The following is an 18,601-nucleotide window of genomic DNA, read 5'->3' as shown; positions in this document are numbered from 1 at the left end:
TCTTACCAAGTAAAATTTTCTTACTCCATTGTTTTACTTACTAATTTGAGTCAATTTCTCAGGCAAACAAGACAAATAATCTTACAAATTCTGAAAATAAGGTTATTATTCTTACACAATCAGTTCTTGTGTAGTAAATCAGTCTCAAAACAAGATCAAAAAGACTTTTTGTCTGGATATAAGATTTTAAAACTTGGTAAGATGGACAGTTTTTGCAGTGTTGGCCTCGTGAAGTTTACAGTTGAATAGAGATAAAATCTAATGGGTTCTTAAAAAAACAAGCTAATCCACATTCATTTTTTAGAGCTTTGTATTAAGTCTTTGAAAACTTCACGTGGTCAACTCTGACACTATATTTTTTTATAGATGTTGCTGTTTGTGTCCAGTTGTGTACTTTTGGCCTAAAAGTTGCCTAAAGCACTCTAAGATTGAACATCACGTCTGAAAATGTTGGGTGATTTACGCAACAAGCCTTTAATTAGTGTGACGTTTATTGTTATCAAAAAGTCTTTTGCTTTATGTTTTTGGAAAAAAAAAGAAGACAAATCATAACTCGCATTTTCTTGTTTTGTCTTGTCTTGTCTGTCTTGTCTCTGTCTGTTTTTATGTGTCCTTTATATCTATTTGATTTGATTTTTGTTTGTACTTTTCACTTATGTGCTTGATTTCCTCTTATAAACACCCTAAACATCATATTCATGTTTCCAAACTGTGTGACCCTCATAACAAAACCTCATCATAATGAATCATTTGTTTTCCATTACATTTTAAACATCCATCTTCTTTCTTTTCTTTTTGCTCCTCCTTTTTTTTGTTTCTTTTTTGCATACGTCCAAACATGATTGCTTGTCCAAATTATTTGTTAAAAGCGACGGGCTATGAGAAATCTCGTAGTCTCAATAACATATCCGGAGTGACGGGGTCAGCGCTACGACTTGCTCCTATTACTAGTCCACCATTCGAGACCTATGAGACCCCGGGACAACTGCGCCGCTGTCGTTCCCCTATCCCGTCCATTTTGTAGCAGAATGGATGCACGTGTTTGGAGAATTTTTTTTAAAGTGTCGTTTATCAGTTATGGCCTGATTACACGAAGAAACCGTGCGAACAAAAAGCAATAATGTTAAAAAAAGTATTTGAATGTAGAACGACTTGTAGTGTTGTGAATTTAACAGTTTGTTGTGCATGAATTAGGGTTGCCAGATGGGGCAAAGTGCAAAATGTAGCTTCCAAAGCAAAACATAATGAATAAAAAATTAAATATAGGAATTGGTTAGTAAATCAAATAGTGCCAGAGGTTATAGAAAAAAAAAAAGCGTGTCTACATTTTTAGAACTTCAATTTGTAGATAGACATCCATTTTTGTGTGTTACGTACCAAACATGAGCTCGTTTCTGCCTTCGTAGAAATGACCACAAATCAAAATGCATAGGCTCATTTAGCCAAAGAAAAACAAATTCCATTCATAGATTAGATTAAATAACTGATATATTGCTTGTGATTAACAATGTACAAGGCAGTACATAATTTGAAAAATGGTAATTTTTTAGACCACGGTATTATCATCAAGTCATCGTAGAACTATCTGTGGTTAGTTTGAGTTGTTAAACTAAATGATGTCCAGAGTAAAAATAAAGCCAGAAACTGTAGCATACAGAATAAAATTAAATATTTTTGTTTAGTTCATTGCTGATACAATCCCATATATGCAATTGATACATTGCAGCAAGTAGAGAAATGTCCATTCAGTCATAGGAGAAGATAAAAGACTTTATCATGCAGCTGCTAAAATAAATCATTAGTTGTTATATTTACTTTTTCATAACTATTTTGAATGTATGAAGTGTATTGTTTAAAAATGCTTTATTGAGCTGTGAGGATAATCTGTAAATATCAAAATTATAAGTTGTAGAGTTCATGTCAGTAATTTTGTTTTAGTTCATATTGGTATTGAGGAACAGATCCTTTAAACTTAAACATGTCAACTCTTTAAAGATAAAGCTCTTTAAATGACTTTGTCTTGGAGACACAGAGTTTAATTTTGACCAGACTGACAAGCTAATGGCTAGTCAGAATGGGGCTTAAACTAAAGAGGTTTGGTGCTATCTTAAACAACTCCAGTGTAAATATTTTCACAGTGGTATATATGTTTTCATGGCTTCCAAGTTCTCATCTCAAGTACTTTTATGGACTGAGGTAATTCAAGCTGGAATGACTGAATCTTACAAAACTGACGCTGTGTATGTTTAAAAAATAGCATTTGCATCCACTGCTGTGAAATATTTTAGATTCAAGTTGCTTAAGATGGTAATAATCTACTTTAGTCCCAGGCCAGTTTCTAATCGAAGGTCGTTCAAACAATTGTCTTTGACAGGTAAGATATTAATTCTTTATAAGCGTTCCACAGAACCATATTACAGAAGATTTAAACAGTTTTTATTTATATCACTAGTATTGCCTAGTTAACCACATACCACTTGTATTTTTAAATGGGTGTTTAAGCTGTCAGTTGCTTTTCACACTGACATATATTATCTGTCTGATGACACTAAATGACTGAATGGACCACTTAAAATAAATCCTAACCAGAACAGTCTCATAAAACATGACTGTTTTTTTAAAGGAAATCCAAATGCAATGTATTTAGAAAGCTAATCAGAAGTTACTTTAAAAAATGTCCAACAAATATACCACATCTGTTCAGGAGGACTGTGTAATTAGTATATAAAGTTAAAACAGATACAAGCACTTTACTAACAATCAGTACTAATTACTAACCTTTAAAATGTGCATGTTGGCATTAAATAACAATTACTTTCGAACATTTGAACAGATAGAGTGCAAGATCGTCAAACCAAATACGTCTCTTCAGCTTTGTCTGTTTCACTTCATAATTGTTTGTTTTATTTGTCCCATCACTTCTTTACTTTTGTTTTAAATGTTGATGAAAATGATCAAATCAAAAATATGTTGATTTATTCTTACTAAACCATTGAAACAATGCATCCATTTTAGTCAAGTTCATTTCAAGATTTTAATCTTTTCCGTACTTGTGTTAACAGAAGAGCAAAAAAAGAAAAAAAAAAGAAAAAGAAAAGAAGTCACATTCACATATGCAATAAACATGCAATATTTATTTAATGCTGGAAAACATGCTGTGCACAAAACATATAAATATGCAGATATATTTTTACCCTAAAAAATGTGCGCAGAAGTAGCAGATGGTTTGGCTGTTTCACTTGTACAAAAAAATTACGGCATGAACCATTTGTCATGTTTCATTTTAAGCCACTTTTTAAAAAATATGAGACTGATGTTATAAAACAAACCAAGGATGAAGTTTTCCAGTTGAAAATAAAGAACTATCCTTAGAGTCAGGACTTTAGAATTAATGTCATAAGTTCATTTTTTTTAATCTATGTGCTTCCAACAAATTTTAGATATGCAGCTTTTAGATGAAACCACTTATATGTTTAAATTTACGATTGTCTGGAAGTAAATTGTCTTTTTTATGATGCAGTAACTGTAAGAATTTAGGTTTTGTAGTTTGAATTCAAAATTGTGAAATCATTTATAGTTTCATTAAAATATTTTGATGGGAAAAAATTCACAATATTTAAATGTTGTCTGAAAACATAAGAAAAAACATGATTGTTTCTTAATTGATTCTGTGTTTTTATTTCAATTTAATGTATAATGCCAATGAACTTTTACTGTTACATGTTTTTTAAAGTTTAATTTGAAGAAAAAAAATGCACATTTGTGAAAACCCAATGAGTAGAATGCAAGTTAACATTGTGTTTATGAATTCACACGTGTTCATCTGAACATGAAAAGACATTTTTACTTTGTACCGTCACTTTTCTGAGAGTTTAAAGCTTAATTAAACATTTTAAGCTCAACTTATATAGTCATGAATTGACTGCAATTTAGATGTTGTGTTTTGAGGATGCTTTAACTTACAATTGACTGACTCTTTTTGTTGAAAATGTATACATTTTTGAAGCAAAAAAGAAAATGTGATGCTACAAAAGAACAAAGCCACAATGTCTCTCCTAGTTCTGTTTAACAGTTATAAAGGACCATATATTATTCATAGTTTTTATATTTTATCACATTTAATCAGTTTTATGTTATAACCCTTGGCTATCTTGTGATACAAAACACATTGTTTCAGCCATAATAAATACCTGGCACAGTCTGAGACAATTAATGAAGAAAAAGAGAGAACTAGGCAAAGTTGTGCCTCACTAAGGTCTTTGTAGACTCTGATGATAACTAAGGATCCATCCATCCATCCATCCATCCATCCATCCATCCATCCATCCATCCATCCATCCATCCATCCATCCATCCATCCATCCATCCATCCATCCATCCATNCCATCCATCCATCCATCCATCCATCCATCCATCCATCCATCCATCCATCCATCCATCCATCCATCCATCCATCCATCCATTCATCCATCCATCTTATTCCACTTATCTGGGGTTGAGTTGCAGAGGCAGCAGCCTAGGCAGAGACCCAGACTTACCTCTCCCCAGCCACTTGGGCCAGCTCATCTGGAGGAATCCCAAGGCGTTCCTAGGCCAGCCAAGAAACACAGTCCCTCCAGTGTGTCCTAGGTCTTCCTCTGGGTCTCCTCCCAGTGGGCTGTGCCCAGAATACCCCACCAGGGAGGCGTCCAGGTAAATTGAAAGCTTTGCCTTCTGGCTCAGCTCTCGCTTTACCACGACAGATCAGTACAGCTCCCCCATCACTGCAGACACAGCACAAATCCTTCTACTGATTACCACTCCATTCTTCTGTCATTCATGAACAAGACCCCAAGATTCTTAAACACTTCCACTTGGGGCAGGACCTCTTCCCTGACCCGGAGGAGGAACTCTACCCTTTTCTGGGTCAAGACCATGGATTTGGGGGCACTGATCCTCATCCTAGCCACTTCATACTCGGCTGCAAACTGCTCTAGTGAGAGCTGAAGACCATGAAGCCAATGGAACTAGATCATCTGCAAAAAGCAGAAATGTGATCCTAAGGTCACCAAAATGGATCCCCTCAACACCTTGGCTGCACCTAGAAATTCTGTCCATAAAAGTTATGAACAAAGGGCAACCTTGGGGGAGTCCAATTTTCACTGGAAATGAGCCTGACTTACTGCCGGCAATGTGGACCAAGCTCTGGCACTGGTCATGCAGGGACCTAACAGCTCGTATYGATGGGCCTGGTACCCCTTACACCCGGAGTAACTCCCACAGGACTCCCCAAAGGACATGGTCGAACACCTTCTCCAAGTCTACAAAACACATATAGACTAGTTGGGCGAACTCCCGTGCACCCTCCAGGACCCTGCTGAGAGTGTAGAGCTAGTCCAATGTTCCACAACCAGCATGAAAACTACACTGGTCTTCCTGAATCTGAGATTCAACTATCCAATGGATCCTCCTCTACAGGACCCTGAATAGACCTTACCAGGGAGGCTCAGAAGTGTGATCCCCATATAGTTCCCCCTTTTTAAATAGGGTGACCTCCACCCCAGTCTACCTATCCAGGAGAACTGCCCCCAATGTCCATGCAATATTGTAGAGTCACGTCAGCCAACACAACCCCACAACAACCAAAGCCTTCAGGAAATCTGGGAAAATCTCATCCACCCCTGGCAACTTACCACCGAGGAGCTTTTTAACCACCTCGGTGACCTCAGCACTAGAGATTGGAGAGTCCGGCCCAGGGTCCCCAAGCTCTGCTTCTTCATTGGAAGACATGCTGGTGGGATTGAAGAGGTCTTTGAAGTTTTCTGCCCACCTACCTGCATTGCCCCGAGTTGAGGTCAGCAGCGCACTATCCCCACCATAAGCAGTGTTGGTGGTGAACCCCTTTCCACCCCGAGATGCTGGATGGTGAACCAGAATCACCTCAAAGTCATATGGAAGTCGTTTTCCATGGCCTCTTGGAACTCCTTTCATGCCACAGCATTGGAAATCTGCCTCGACAATGGAGGCACAGAACATGGCCCACTTGGACTCAATGGGCCTCATGCAAGAACATGTTCGTATTCTTATCCTAAATTTTCTTACTTTTGTTCGTATGAAGGGTTCGTACATTCCCAGCAGACCCTCACTATACATATGTCCTGCCAGGTCTGACCAGCATTCTCCTCCACCATCAAAGCCAACTCACCACCAGGTAGTGATCAGTTGATAGCTCCGCCCCCTCTTCATCTGAGTGTCCAAGACATGTGGCCACAGATCAGATGAAACAACAATGAAGTCTATCATCGAACACCAGCCTAGGGTGTCCTGGTGCCAAGAGCACATATGGACACCCTTATGCTTGAACACGGTGTCTGTTATGGACAATCCATTAAAAGCACAGAAGTCCAATAACAAAACAGTGTTAGGGTTCAGATGATGGTTGGGAAGGGGGGGGGGGGAGGTTCCTCCCAACCACACCCGTCCAGGTTTCACTGTCATTGCCAATGTTAGCATTGAAGTTCCCCAGCAGAACTGCTCTACCTGGGCTGCCACCTTATCATGGTGGAGGGTTTGCRTGTCCCAATGATTCTAGGAGCTATGTTGTCAGTGGTTTTATGCCCCCGGTAGGGTCACCCACGGCAAACAGGTCCTAGGTGAGGGATCAGACAAAGTGCAGCCCAAAGACCCCTATGATGAGTGCAACAAATGGATTCAGTGTTCCCTCACCTAGGGCTCCTCTCTGGAGCCAGGCCTGGAGGTAATGCACATTGGCGAGCACCTGATTGCCGGGCTTTCGCCCATGGCTGGGCACAGCCCAAAGAGGAGACGTGGGTCCTCCTTCCCATGGGCTCACCACCTGTGGGAGTGGTCAGAGGGGTCGGGTGCAAAGTGTTATGGGCATAGGTCAAAGGTGAAGACCTTGGTGGTCTGATTCTTGCCTATAGAAGCTGGCTTTAGGGACGTGGAATGTCACCTCTCTGGTGGGGAAGGAGTCTGAGCTGGTGTGTAAGGCTGAGAGGTTTCGAGTAGATATAGTTGGACTCACCTCGGCGCACTGCTCGGGCTCTGGAACCAGTCTCCTCGAGAGGGGTTGGACACTCTTCCACTCATTGGACATTCTTCCACTCTGGAGTTGCCCATGCTGAGAGACTGAGCAGGAGTGGGCATACTTATTGCCCCCCCATCTTGGTGCCTGTACGTTGGGGTTCACACCGGTGAACGAGAAGGTAGCGTCCCTTTGCCTACATGTTGGGGGATGGGTTCTGACTGTTTGCGCCTATGCGCCTAATAGCAGTTCAGATTACCCACCTGTTTTGGAGACCCAGGAGGGGTTGCTGGAGAGCACTCCTGATGGGGACTCCCTCGTTCTGCTGGAGGACGCAAACAAGCCAAATTTAACCAATGCTAATTTTATCTACATACATACTTGCACCCACATATTTCATTACATTAGAGTTGTAAGAAATTAGTTATAATAGTTATTATATAAACTAACCTATCCTTTATCATTGATTAAAAACTGAACCTGATTTAATAGTTTGGTTTAACATAATATCTTAAATATAGAAAAATAAGACTTTTATTTTACTATTTTAAATATTTCTATTGTAGTTGCAAGTTTAAAGAGTGTAAAGTCTACTCTAAAGCTTCCACACTTTTTGGCACTCTTTACTCTGAGTGGTGACCATTATGTGTAACAAAAATAAACTATGGTTTTGGGCAGGCACAAAACTTCTGTAGTGAGGTTGTGATGGTTTATTATCTTGGTGACAGAGTATTGGAGTCCCGGATGGAGCTTGGGGGACTGCCACCATGTGCAGCCTGTGCACATCAACCTGACTAGGATTAGGTTAGGATGAACTAATATAGGTTTAGGGTTACCTAATTGAGAAAAATGCAGTTGAACCTTTTAAAAGTTAAATTTGTTAAGGATATGTTTATTATTTATTTTGCTGACGAAGGAGCCATAGTGGATTATGTTGAATTTTATTGAAATCCAAAATTTAAGTCAAATGTGTTTTCTTTGAATTTTACGTTAAATTGTGATTTCAAATCATTTACAACATGTACGCTAAGTGATCAACTGTGTTTGGTTGGATCAATATGTCAAATTATTRAAGGGATTCCTGATTACTTGTAAGTTAACATTAGACATTATTTGATAAAAATTTACTTCAACTGTAAAATAAAAAACAAAGGACAATTGTCCTCTGAATATCTTTAAAATTACTGTAGGCTGTTTTGTTTTTATAAAATTTAAAAACATATTGTCACGTGGACGTCACCATTTTATTAACGCTGCAAAACATACTACATACAAGATTATTATTTTGTTATTACAAGAATTAATACAACATTAAAGTCAAAACATTACAAGAAAAATCTCATTGTGTGGCCCCATTACTTCATCGTACTTATCCTCCCTCTAGGACAATATCTGATGATCAACCCTTACATCTGTCTACATAAAGGAGGATTTCTCAGAACGACAGGAAAAAGAGAGCTGACTTCTTGCCAGCAATGAAGGTAGAAAGGGCAAAGAGTAACTATACCTACATCAACTATGACAGACTCATGAAACCAAAGAAAGACAATAGTGCAAGATCTTAATTGATGGACTTTAAATTTTAATAATCAATTTTATTAATTTTAATCTTTATGAACTGAACGTATTGAATGCTTAATTTATCAGAAAGGGATTGAGAATTGCCCATTTAAATGTCCGTAGTTTAAAATATAAAGTGGATGAATTAAGTTCTATTTTAAGTGAAAATAATTTACACATTATTGGTATATCTGAAACACATATAGATAATACAATGCATGATGCTGAAGTAAAAATACAAGGATAGAAATAAATTTGGAGGTGGCGTAGCCTTTTATATTGAAGAACATCTGCCAGTAAAGCAAAGAAAGGATTTAAATATCTCAGGGGTGGAATCATTTTGGCTTCAAATCCATTTGCCTCACCTGAAACCTATATAATAGGCTGTTGCTACAGACCCCCAAGTTCTAATATTCACTATCTTGAGAAAATACAATATAGTGGCAAAAGTATTTGCTCACCTGCCTTGACTCACATATGAGCTTAAGGTACATCCCATTCCTAATCTATAGGGTTCAATATGATGTTGGTCCACCCTTCGCAGCTAGAATAACTTCACCTCTTCTGGGAAGGCTGTTCACAAGGTTTAGGAGTGTGTTTATGGAGATTTTTGACCATTCTTTCAGAAGCACATTTGTGAGGTTACATTCTGATGTTGGACAGAAGGTCTGGCTCTCAGTGTCTGCTCTAGTTCATCCCAAAGGGGTTCAATTGTGTTGAGGTCAGGACTCTGTGCAGGCCAAGTCAAGTTCATCCACACCAGAATCTGCATCCATGTCTTTATGGACCTTGCTTTGTGCACTGATGTCATTTGAATGGATGAGCAAAACCTTTTGGCAAGATAGTGTACATTTGTATGCCAAGAGGGCGCAAAAGATTTTGCCTGTGCCATAAGGGGATGGATGACATGAAGCTGAGAACAAAATAATGCATGCAGCTACACTATATTGCCAAACGTTTTTGCTCACCCATCCAAATGACTGTGCACCAGTGCACAAAGGTACATAAAAACATGGATCTTAGAGTCTGGTGTGGATGAACTTGACTGGTCTGCACAGAGTTTTTACCTCAACCAGATAGAACACCTTTGGGATGAATTAGAGCAGAGACTGAGAGCCAGGCCTTCTGTCCAACATCAGTATGTGACCTCACAAATGTGCTTCTGGAAGAATGGTCAAAAAATCCCCAHAAACACACTCCTAAACCTTGTGGACGGCTTTCCCAGAAAAGTTGACACTGTTCTAGCTGCAAAGGATGAACCAACGTCATATTGAACCCTATGGATTAGGAATGGAATGTACCCTAAGCTCATATGTGAGTCAARGCAGGTGAGCGAATACTTTTGGCAATATAGTGTATATACAATGTTACAATTTGTGATGGATAATAATAGAGGAATCTACTTTATTGGAGATCTTAAAATTGATTGGTTTAGTCAAACATGCATTGAAATAAAGGTTGAGTGATGTGGCTTCAATTTGTAATTTAAATCAGATGGTTAATGAACCAACCAGAATTAGTAATACAAGTTTATGCCAGTCGTCTACCTGCATAGATCATCTTTTTTTACTAATGCAGCAGAACTGTGCTCTAAAATAGCATCAGTACCAGTGGGATTGGGTGACCATAACATTATTGCAATGGTAAGGAAAAAACTGGACCTAAAGTGATTCATAAAAAATCTCTAAAACATCTAGTGAAACCGCTTTTACTGATGAAGTAGGTAAAGTAAAATGGGATGATGTAGTTGAAATAACAGATAGTGAAACTGCATTGAGCCTATTTATGCAAAACKTTTCTGTTGTTTGTATAAACGTGCTCTAGTTATGTAATAAAATTTGTATAATTGATGGTATTACCAATCGTATTTTACGCCATTGGGATATAATTGTTATTTTTGATGTTTTTTATGTGGACCCCAGGAAGAATGTTATTGCTGAGGTAATAACTAATGGGGATTCTTAATAAATTAAACTAAATGAGTGCCTTGACAGAGAGGAGAATGTAGAAATGATTCAGMCTGTAACTGAAAATATGGATTGAGGGAACCAGAGCGACTTCATGGCAGAAGAACCTCGGCTTAGCCTGTTAGCCTTTTGCATTACTTTGCACAGGCTCGCATTGGAAAACCCAGTGAATATCATCATTTACCCAGTATGCTTTGCAGCGTTAATAAAATGGTGCCATCCGTGTGACAATATACTTTTTAAAATTCATAAAAACTTAACAGCCTACAGTATTTTTACAGTTGAAGTAAATGTTTATCAAATGAATGTCTAATGTTACAAGTAACTGGGAATTCCTTTTAGTGTTAAATGCTAATTGTAATGAGCTGCTACATGTATGAGGGATTTTAATCTGCAACAGACTTGTTTGGCAAGATAATCTCGGGAAAGAACACCACCATGGAGAAAAAAGAGTGACATGAAGAATGCACAGGAGGAGCTGCAGTAATGAATGATGTCTGGCACTAACGCCACATGTTTCAATCCCTTGGCAAATGTTAGTTTTGCCTTAATCTATTTCAATAGTAAATTTCAATAATGCTTAACTATTGTAGACAAAAATGTTGCACAATGTTTTGAGGTTGGAGTTTAAGCCTTGCTAGTAACGTGTTTTACCATGACATGTACTGTACATTTTAAAATGTTTTTACATGTGTACAAACATAGTGATCTGAGCTGGTCATAAATTAGTCTTGTAAACAAAAWGGAAACTAGATCTGACATGATGGTAAAACCATAGTTAATTGGTTGGCAGGCTTGTTTCCTTTAAGCCACTGTTCTAGTTTTCAGTGATGATTATAATTTTGTGCTAAATTTCCCTGTGTGCATTTTTCTGTATTGTAATATTTGTAGCTTGTTGTTAAAATGTGTGCACTTCATTCTGACACAGTTAAACTACAGTTGACAGGTAATGGTAATCCCTGATTATTTCCCTCTATTGTTCATAATGACTGCAACATTATGAACCTGTGTTGTCAAAAGTAATTGACTAATTTGATTTGGTTTCTAAACAAACATTTAGTTTGTAGTCTGTTCCAGTCTAGATGCAAAACATTTGTAAAGCTAAAAGTTAAGATTCTTTGTTGCTGAAATCATTCTATACATTTGGTTTGYTAGGATGTAAAAGTAATAATGATGCCTTTCTGTTTTTGTCTTTGCAGTGTTAAGTTTCTAGCATTCGCCCTCTCTTTTATGAGGAGTCAGTAAGTGGTAAACAAAATTGCGGCTGGAGCCACATTAGCAGCAGCCTCCTCATGGATGGACAGTTTAAAGGAAGATCTTTAAGGTGACAAGAGAGACCAGAATTTAATCATGAGTATAAAAAATATCACATGGTCTGCTCCTCACATCGTTACCAAAGCAGCCTCTCGGAAACGTCGACCCCACTTTTTTGACAACCATCTGCCGGACACCCCTTCCCCTCCCCCCCTCCCCTTATATTTTCTGCAAACAGACTGAGCATTGCACTGACACACTTTTTGGAGAATATRGGACTCCTGATTACACATTCCAGATGACATCTCTTGGACATCATTGTAAACGCAATCTTGCTTWCTGACCAAATCAGCGCCATCTTTAGTGCTGAACAACTGAGCAACTTCACAAATTTTCTGAAGAAGACAAAGAAAAACAAAAACAAACAAAAAATAAAACTAAAACCTGTCTTCACCTGGACTGAAAGAACAATGTAGCATCTCTGCTAACACATTGTAGCATCTGTTGGCTGGGAAATAACTTGACTTAATCCGTCAACAGTGCAACGTGAGAGAAATTTATGCATTCAAGGGACCTTCTAGATGTCACTCTTGGATTTCTTCCATTGAAGAGAAAAAAAATCATAGAGGGAATACTAGAGAGACAAAGGATTTGTCTTATTCATGAAAAAATGACCTCCAAAAAGAAAAAAATGAAGAAGGAGAGAGATGAACAAATATTAGATGAATCACAAATGCACAATATTTAACAGCACCTCCCCCCAATCATCCCTCGTTAAAGTCTTAGCACTTGTGTAGTCTTCCATTAACTTCTATCAGAGTGAAACACTGCCCTCCTCTCCTGGACTGAGATCAATAAAACAGCAGCTGAACAAATGAAGCACATGTAGCATTAGCTCAACCATTTAAACCAACCTGAAACAGTCACAAACGAGTGGAACAAGACCTACCTTTCTCTCCCATGTGTGTGAGCTTGCACGAAAATTTGTGTTGGGTAGCCAAGGTCCTTTAGCATGCACTTGCTGAATGACCCTCTGTAACGTGTCGTGAAGTCGTAGAGATATTCAACATTGAGTGAGGTTTCTGCTTCCCCCTGTGCTGACCAACATCGTCTCAGTCCTTTAACTGCCACTTACATCCCATGCCTGAAAGCCCATGTAAATATTTTCCCCATGTCTGACTGATGCAGTCATGAGGAGACGATATGCTGACTCAAAGAGTCAAAACAAGCACTAAAACATAGCGAGTCTAGAGATATTGGCCAACCCCTTCGGAAATCACAACAAAAATAATTAGCTACAAATTCATGCTGTTGTTTTGAAAGGGACCAATCAGTCGAAAATCTACCAACACAATGTCCAACACTGCCGTAGAAAGGCATAAAACTTCCCTAAATGCATAGTACCCTGCCTCTCTTGTCCCTCTTGCTGCCAACAGCTGCTTCACTGGCGAGTCAATATCAAGATGAAGATCAAGGGAGTCCTTAGGCAATGGGGTCAACGAGAAGGAATCTGATCAAGAGTAGAGTGAGCGTGGACATGTACAAAGAGAACAAATCTATATTTTGATAAACAAATCTACAACGCTTCATGACTATGGAGGATGTTCCTGCTTGGGATGAGTCAAGAAGGGCAGAAAAAAAAAAAAATATATCATGCAAACAAAGAAAAGATTTTTGCCAATATGAGTTGGAGTGCCTGAAAAAGGAAAATGAACGAGAATATTTCTTCATGACGAGTGTGCAATGTTCACCTTGCAAAGGCACTGATGAGATGTTTCTTTGAAAGACAATTAGCAATGATAAGACTCTTGCCTATGACAAAAACGGGGATGACAAATGATGGACACTGAGATTAATTAAAAAATAAAAATGCATTTTTGTAACTTTGTTTACCAGCATGACTACTTTGCATGACTGTCTTTTCTGCAAGCCCTTAGTTGAAGACAAGGGTGCTAGAGATACAAAAAAGTATATATAAAATAAATTGAAAAAATGTTATATGCAATTAATGTTTTAAAAAAAGATTATAATTAAAGAGAAGAGCTATATTTTGTTTTGAAAAGTAAAAAAATGTGAATATTGAAACATGTATGTTTGCAAAGTACACCCTGAACTATGTTTCGTTTGATGAAATCTCTCTGCTACTACTGCCCTACACTCGTTATTCCAGTGTTTATGACCTCTGCCATAGTTTTATTTTTTGAATGCATTAAGTGGTATATTTTCTAAATATTCAATCGACAGACTTTGCCTGTAGCATCCGAGCAAAGGGCGTTAGTAGTTGTTAATCACCAAGTCCATGTTTCCTCCTTGAATCGTTTGCACAGCCTCCGTAGCAAAAGCAGCACCAGTTCTAAAACAACAGCTCTCCATGCCACAGTTTTGACAGCTTGACCAGTACTCATAGTTTGCTTTTTTTTCCTTTGGCAATAATGCAATAGTTGTCATGACTGTAGCAGAAAAAAATGGAGAACCTTGAGTCATTTGAATATCTTCAATGCTTCAGAGTTGAGGAAATCATTTGGGGTCTCTTATGCCTCCTGGTAGGATTTTGGTAGGATCAGCAGTTCTGTTCCATTCACCCTAGACAAATGGGAGCACAAGTGTCCAATAAGGCTATAAAATATGTGATACTGGAAAAGAGTCAATAGAGATTTCAGGTTTGCATGGAAGAAAACGCCATTCCGAAGTTTGTGTGTGGTTTTAAGGACTCGGGTGTGCTGATTGTGTGCGTGTGGATGTAGGTGTTTTGCTATTTTCTTTCTAACGTAATAAATTCTAGTATTTAGAAAAACGATAATGTGAACACCTCACAGTGATGTGTAAAAAAACGCATGCATTATGACTTGATAATCTCTCAAGGGGGGGAACAGAGTCTTGCCATTTCCCCTTAGCCTTCTGTCATTGTCATTATTCCCGTCCTGATATAACTAGAAACACTGTGCCGTGTTGTAGAGCAGCGAAGTCTTCCTCAGAGAGGCAACTGAAAACTACTCACACTCGCAGTGTCGGCATGAGTGTGTAGAAGTAGCTCGTCTCCATTTTTTTTTTCTTTTAATTTGAAAGACGGTCAGGTCTTTGCAATCTGTCGATTACCGTAGAGTTGCTGTCATCCCACTGGCCAGCTCATTGCAGCACACAACACAGTCATTCATGTAAGCACCAATCAAAGAGACCCAGAGCTTCCAAAATGATGTCAGAAAGTGAGGAAAAAAAGAAGTACCAGTGTCGACCACATGGGGGTGGGGATGATACAGAGCACAGTGAAAGAGTCTCGGTGTCGATGGGTCCTTAAGAACCTCCTCCTTGTGAGTTTCAGGCCCTGCTGGTCCAGGGCTCAGCTCAGGCAGCTGAATGGTCCTCTGTCCATTCTTTGTACATTTCAGTTGGAGGCTCCGAGGTGTGAAACACAGAGTATTCAACAGTTCTGTTGAGTCTGCGCTGGTTTTACAGGGTCTAGAACTTTTGTCTATTTGCAAAATAGGATTTTGTTTTTGTCCCGTTATCTTTGTTTGTTTTTTGAAGCACATTTTTCAGTTTTCTTTTCGATAGTCATTCCGGTGACTTTGACGGTCGCAGAGATGTTAATGAAACATTTAAGAGGTGGTGAGCAACCTGCAAAAACTCTGTGCTTCACCCAACTGTTAGTATTTTTATAAACAAGAATTGTTCTTATTTTGGACCATTGTTCTACACTGTTAAGTTTGTCATGTCTCCGTTCTCCACATTGTGACTAGTCTGCCAAAGCCAGGCTGGGGAGAGGGGAAAAAAAAAAAACGATGTATTTTCTTTTTTTAATGCATAATACTGCCATTTGATTTTGACAGAGAACAGAATGAGCTACAATGTCGAGAGTGCTAAGTCTGTTTTATTTTCAAAAATGTTCTGTTTGTTGGAAAATGTTTTGATGAAACACGCAACCAAAAGAGCCAAAATTATTCACATAAGTAGAATATGGCTGCTTTGTAAGCTTTTATAATTTACTGCAGATATTTGAAAGGTTTGAAGAGGTCCATGGGCGACACATTCTGTTGATTTTGTTCACATGCCTGTTTCTGTTTAATGTGTTTTATTTGTTTTCTCCTTTTAATTGAGGACACTGTATGCAATCTGCACCATGAATGCCACTGATCGACACTTACTGTATTCTCCCTGACACACACGTGTGACATCTGTCATCGGTTCAGATGACTGCAAACACGTGTCGTGGCTTTATGGCTTTCCATGGAGTTACATAGCAATCACATATATCTAAAAATGATTTTATTTTACAAATTGATRATAGCTGCTTTAGAGGGTAATATACAATATAGATTTTCTAATAAATATTATTTTTAATCAGAAAAGAATGACTAAAGTCAAACCTAAATATAAATGATTTAATATTTGTGCATCACGCATCCATGTAAGCATTCCAAAGATTTATTTTACATGCTCTTTATTGTATAAAACAGACTTAAGTACTGGTCCATTGTACTGTAGTCTTAGTAGGAGAGTGAATCGGGAGAGGAGGTGGTCACTGGAGCATCTGGTTCTGACTTATGCCGGATTTCATTTTTGAAATGTTGGGACACAAAGAACAACTCATCAAGAACTGTATAAAGTATATTTCAATGGAATGTTCATGATCTATCTTTTTATATTTTGAAGAGAACAAGAAAAAAAATAGAGACATATCAATAAAGCGTCATAATTGAACATATTTCTACTATTGAGACTTAAAATGTATGAATGTCAATGCGATCTAATGTGAATCAATTTCCATAACAGCTTGAATGAATACCTGATTAACAGTCATGAGATGCTTTTTTCAGAGACAATAAAATGGCTTAAAAATCATTGAGATCAACTTAAAATAAAAGGAAAAAGTAATCTCACTTGTGTGTCAGTTTGTTGAAGTTTACAGATTCCTGAGAAACGACGGATGTGAGACAAWGAACACAGTTAGCTCTATTTGACATGACAGGAACAGAAAAGCACAGCAGTGACTGATGTAATCTGGGTTGAAATGAAAACACAGTAAAGCTCAACTAAAAAAACAAAACTAAACAAGAATGACACATTAGATCTGACAAGGTTTTTGTAAATGCCCAAGTTTACATGATACAGTGTGTTTTATACAATTTAAAATGGGTTTTTGCTTCTTGGTTATAGCTACTCATTACTCTGTCAGTTTGACAAACTATTGGGAAAAAATAGTCTGCAACAGAAAAGTTAAGCTAAAGTTATTAATTTGTCATCTGAGGTAAAGGCCCTGTCACACTAACGTTTTAGACAACTTATGCCGACTTGTGAACATTTTGTTATGACTAAATTTCTCATGTAGTTTAAATATTCATTCCAGTTGTTAGCATTACAGTATGTATAAACTCAAAAGAGACTTCCAGTAGATTTTTTATTTTTAATTTCATCTACAGCTTAGACATAATCACTGTTGGACAAATACTGTATTTCATAAGTTGCCTTAAATGTTGAAACAGGCCTTCACTAAGGGAGGGGCTCAATTCTCCCTCCCATCTAAGACCATTCTACCTGAGTTACTTGGCTAAATTTGAGACAGTTTTGACCTACAAGATCCTGTACCAACCTAACAATCCGAGCATTTTCTCGAAGGCATTTTTGTCCCGACTAGGACTAGACTGAGAAGTAGGGCTGGATCACCTGGGACATGGTGATTCTACTGTGCAACCCTATTCCATTCAGTTTTGATATTGATTCATTAGTTTATACGCATTGCTCAATGCCACTGACTCAATAAAACCAGCTAAATAATATAAAATTATGTTGTGTATTTATAATTTAAAAGACCAAAACGTGTCAAAAGGTCTGCTTTTRAAGACAAAGTTGCTTCCAGAATTAGTGTTGTAGTCAAGACCACCTAACCCAAGAGCAAGTCAAGAAAGACCAAGACCACAGTGTCTCGAGACCGAGACAAGACCATGATTTTTAGGGTTTGGACCAAGTCAAGACCAAAGCCAAGGGAGGGCGAGACTGAGACAAGACCAAGACCAGAAAGAWAAAAAAAGTGACCTAAAAGATGGAGTATTCTGTACACATGTACAGTGGGGGAAAAAAGTATTTAGTCTCTCATTGAGGTCTAACCATGATGTCAATTACAGGCCTCTCTCATCGTTTTAGGTGGGAGAACTTGAACTATTGGTGCTGACTAAATACTTTTCCCCCCACTGTAGCTATCTTAATATGTAGAGCTAATATTGACAAAATCTTTGTGTGAGGGCAGAGGAAAGAATTTTGCTACAGAGGCAGATTAGTGACGATAAAAGTTTAACGTTTTCCCCACCGTCTCTGAAAGTGAAGCACTGCTGAAGGTACAAGTTGCTGTATGCTTTCTCCTGGTTGTTGTTATTTTACGGTGATATTATTTATGAATAATGTACCCAATCTTTTTTACTTAAAATTTTGAAGACATCTTTTACCGCTCCCAGAGAACCAATGCCAATTTCCTGGAGTGAATGCGAGTGAAGACAGTGGGGATGGGTGACAGCTGCTAACAAAAATGCATAAATAGAAAACAAATCAGGGCTCGTATTTATAAAACTTCTTAGAGAGGATTTTTAGACTTACGTGCTGACTTTTTTTAGATTTGCTCCTACTCTCTCAGACTTAAGTGTAAGTTCAAGTTATCAAAATTCTTAAGTCTAAGAATCACTCTTACTCTCAAGAAAAGTTAAGACTGCTCCAGAGGACCCGTGTTTAAGAGTTGCCACTAAGGGGTCTGAGATGGACTGAGGAGACAGAGATTACAGCTGTCCTCCTCCCCAGCTGAGTGTTATTC

General features: G+C 38.1%; 1 protein-coding gene across 5 annotated transcripts in view; it reads left to right on the top strand.

Moving 5' to 3' along the window:
- Positions 1-13,679, top strand: part of LOC106517428 (potassium voltage-gated channel subfamily C member 1) — a gene marked incomplete at its 5' end in the record, with an annotated part of 48,801 nt that extends 35,122 nt beyond the window's left edge. For 3 of the 5 annotated variants that reach the window (XM_014008270.1, XM_014008269.1, XM_014008265.1), the window contains 1 exon segment: positions 11,751-13,679. In XM_014008270.1, the coding sequence (XP_013863724.1) occupies positions 11,751-11,764 (14 nt within the window). 5 annotated transcript variants of the gene reach the window in all.
- Between the last annotated feature and the right edge of the window lie 4,922 nt (positions 13,680-18,601).

Source organism: Austrofundulus limnaeus, unplaced genomic scaffold (assembly GCF_001266775.1).
Source record: "Austrofundulus limnaeus strain Quisiro unplaced genomic scaffold, Austrofundulus_limnaeus-1.0 Scaffold48, whole genome shotgun sequence".
NCBI classification, from domain to species: domain Eukaryota; kingdom Metazoa; phylum Chordata; class Actinopteri; order Cyprinodontiformes; family Rivulidae; genus Austrofundulus; species Austrofundulus limnaeus.
This window is presented reverse-complemented; position numbering and strand designations above follow the sequence as displayed.